Here is a 3,308-nt window from a genome sequence, read left to right as displayed (position 1 = left end):
AGTATAAAATAACAGTAAAACCCAACTGTCAACCAACTTAAAAACCGCTCCTACCACTAACTAAAATAAATTCCCATTCCATAATAGGCGCGCACTTCAGTGCGGCGCCAATAAAATATTTGAAGAAAATTACGTCACATGCCAAAACATTCCGAGCCAGCCAAAGTCGGTTTAAAGATAACATGAATCTGCAAACTTCCATAAAATCAAAGGACTGAAAGCTTAGTAGATTCGGCCAAATACGGTTTTAAAGATAACATGAAGTTGCAAAATTTTCAGGAATTCATCCTCAAAAAAACTAGAAGGCAAGTACTCTTCAAAGTATTGCCTTTTTATCCACGGTTTAAATAAAATCCAAGTAAGTCATTGAGTCTATCTGCCAAACAACCTGCTGAAAACATTTTAATTTTACGATTTTTCTTTAAAGCATCACCATAAAAATCGGGATGAGCAATACTTATAGCAATTAGCGATTTAATACTACTAATGTACTTTGATATAAGATTATAATGACCATTAAAAAAATTGAAAACGTTTTCCTTAAAGCTGCACTTTCACAAATTGAGCGTGTTGACAACTATTTTTATTTGTTAAATTTTTGCGTTAATATCTGCAAACCAGTGATAAACGACTGATGACAAAAAGTCAAAGCGCAGATTTTAATATTTCCGCGCCAAAATTTATGTTTTATGCATTTGTCTTAAACCATTAGTAACGGTTTAAGCCATAAAACATTACATTTGGAATGGAAATATGAAAATCTGCGATCTGATCTTTTGTCAGCAGTCTTTTATCACTGGTTTGCAGATATTTACGCAGTAATTTGCTAATTCCAAGACAAAAAATGAAAAAGTTGGAAAAACGGTAAATCTGTGAGAGAACAGCTTTAATTTATAATATCTAAAACCCTGTTTTTGAAGTTTTTTTCCGTTTGTTTGGAAATTAGATGTGCATGATACCTCGGTTCCTTTCGACGACAAGTCAGATCAGTCCATGTATAAATGACTGATGACACTTGATTATCAGCAAAAGCAAAATTGCAAATTAACCCAATATAAAGAGAGATGTCATTTGCAGGTGGCCATTTTCATAAAGTCTCTAAGTGCGATTTACAACTAAGTGAAAACGTTATGCATAACCATTCATTGTTCGGGCATTTGTCTTGCTTATTTCCATATTTTTGGTGTATAAACTTTGTGTGTTTTATTAAAATTAAAGAATTTGACTTAATTAAAATTTCACTTAGATTCTTTATAAATACGCCTCAGATCTCAGATATTTACAAGATTAAGCCAATAAATTGACATACTTGAGACATTAATTCCCATTAAAGACACTTTTATTTATCGAAAGAGCCATACTAAGATTGACAACACATAGGAAGTTAACGACTTGTCTAATGTCTAACCAAATTTGCTTCGGAATCGGGCAGTTATTTTGATTAACATTGACCAAGGTAGGAAGGTCAGAAGAAAACATGCATATATTGGTCTTAAGATGCAAAAAGTACTCAAAGTGTCTCACGACAAATAATCCTATTGCAGAGCGGCCGAATCCCTATTATGTGAAGCGAACAATGGGCGTGCGAGGTTTGTTTACACTGGTTAACGACAACAAGGACGTCCTTCTTCATGATTTTGAACTTCATGACACTCGACTCATCATTGATGGCGTAAATTTGTACCACTCCTTATACAACTGCTATCAGGTGCCAGAAGAGTATGGTGGGAACTATGACACTTACGCAAACAACTGTAAAACCTTCTTTGCCACCCTCAATGCCTGTAAGGTGGAGCCGTATGTTGTCCTGTACGGCGGGCGTGATCCAGATAACCGAAAATGGAACAGTGTGGTTCGACGTAAGGCGTCTAGAAGAGAACGCGCTGGTCTGATATGTGAGAAGGGCCCTGAAGCAACCGAGGAACATGTCCTTCCGATTTTATGTGAAGAAACATTCCGCCATGTCCTGCGTGAGCTTCAGATACCACACGTCACGATTCCATATGAGGAAGACAGAGAAATAGCAGTGTTGGCAAATAAGTGGAATTGCCCAGTTCTCAGTAATAATAGCGATTTCTTTATTTATCAGCTAAAGAACGGATTTATACCTTTCCAACATGGTGGGACATGTTTTATCGACATGAAATTGCGGCTACATACCCAGACGGAGCAATCTTCCTTGCTGGCACCAGAGACTTTACCAATCGACAGAGAATATACATACATCTCTGTAAAGCGTTACCACTACAGTCGTTTAATTGAGAGAGTCTGTGGGCCATGGGAGTTCCTACCAATTTTCGCTACATTAAGTGGTAATGATTATGTAGATAAATGCCATTTGAAGGCTTTCTACACAGCGATATGCAGGCGGTATAAAGATGTATCTCTCAACCTGAAAGCCAAGGTTCGAATGGCGTCATTAGTCCATTGGTCAATGGGTGTAGAATTGGAAGAAAACGCTATTACAAACGTATTGAAACATGTAGCAGACCTATCTTCCGGTCAGAAATCAGAGCTGCGAGCCGCCATTCGCTACTCTATAGATAGTTACACAAACATTGCGGAATTCGCTACCATGGATGTGGAAAAGTTCTTCAATGCAAACTCAAGATGCATATCGAAACTCGATCTTGGAACGCTGATCGATTACGTCACTAAAAATCCATTGCCAGTGCCTTATCCGGAGATGTTAAGAAACTTTGAAATGGCCAATTCATTCCTGCAAAATGTCGCTGTGAACCACAGAGTGATTTTCGATTGCCAGATTGAACACTTGGCTGAACCTTCAACGTATGTTTGCTCCAGGTACATCAGAAGTGTCCTGTATGGCTTAACAACGCCATTCATCAGGCCGAAATCTAAAGACTCTAAAGTTAAGACAAACATTCTAGTCGATTTAAAAGGCACAAGGAAAAGTTGCATAGAAGAAAGCGACAGACAGAAAGGCGATAGGATGAAGGTCTATATTAAGCCTACGACGGAGGTTTTTTACGGATCTCAATCCATGAAAGTTCCATCGTTACAAAATGTCCCAGATATGTCCGTAGAGGAGAGGCAAAACTTCATGTTTGGCACTTTATGACTGAATGCTGAACTTATCGATTCTGTATCTGCCGATCCGTGTACCACGTACCTTATAGGTGTCCTACGCTTTTGGTGGACACATGCAGAACCGAAGGTAACAGAGAACCATTTGAGTGCCGCTATTATTGTCATTATTTTATTGCACTCCCACTCCATTCAGAGTATCAATAGAAGATCCGATGCTTGTGAAACAGTCAAACAACAATGCTTGGTTCCAAGTATCG

The 3,308-nt window shown here is 38.2% G+C and overlaps 1 protein-coding gene across 1 annotated transcript; it reads left to right on the top strand.

Annotated features, from left to right (window-relative positions):
* The first annotated feature begins 1,576 nt into the window (after positions 1 to 1,576).
* On the top strand, positions 1,577 to 3,082 carry LOC128207765 (protein asteroid homolog 1-like). The gene has a single exon (XM_052910891.1). It carries the CDS (start codon positions 1,577 to 1,579, stop codon positions 3,080 to 3,082), a length of 1,506 nt encoding a protein of 501 aa, XP_052766851.1.
* The last annotated feature ends 226 nt before the right edge of the window (positions 3,083 to 3,308 follow it).

Source organism: Mya arenaria, chromosome 11 (assembly GCF_026914265.1).
Source record: "Mya arenaria isolate MELC-2E11 chromosome 11, ASM2691426v1".
Taxonomy (NCBI): Eukaryota; Metazoa; Mollusca; class Bivalvia; order Myida; family Myidae; genus Mya; species Mya arenaria.
The sequence above is the reverse complement of the archived record's forward strand: the minus strand, read 5'-3'. Positions and strand labels throughout refer to the sequence as shown.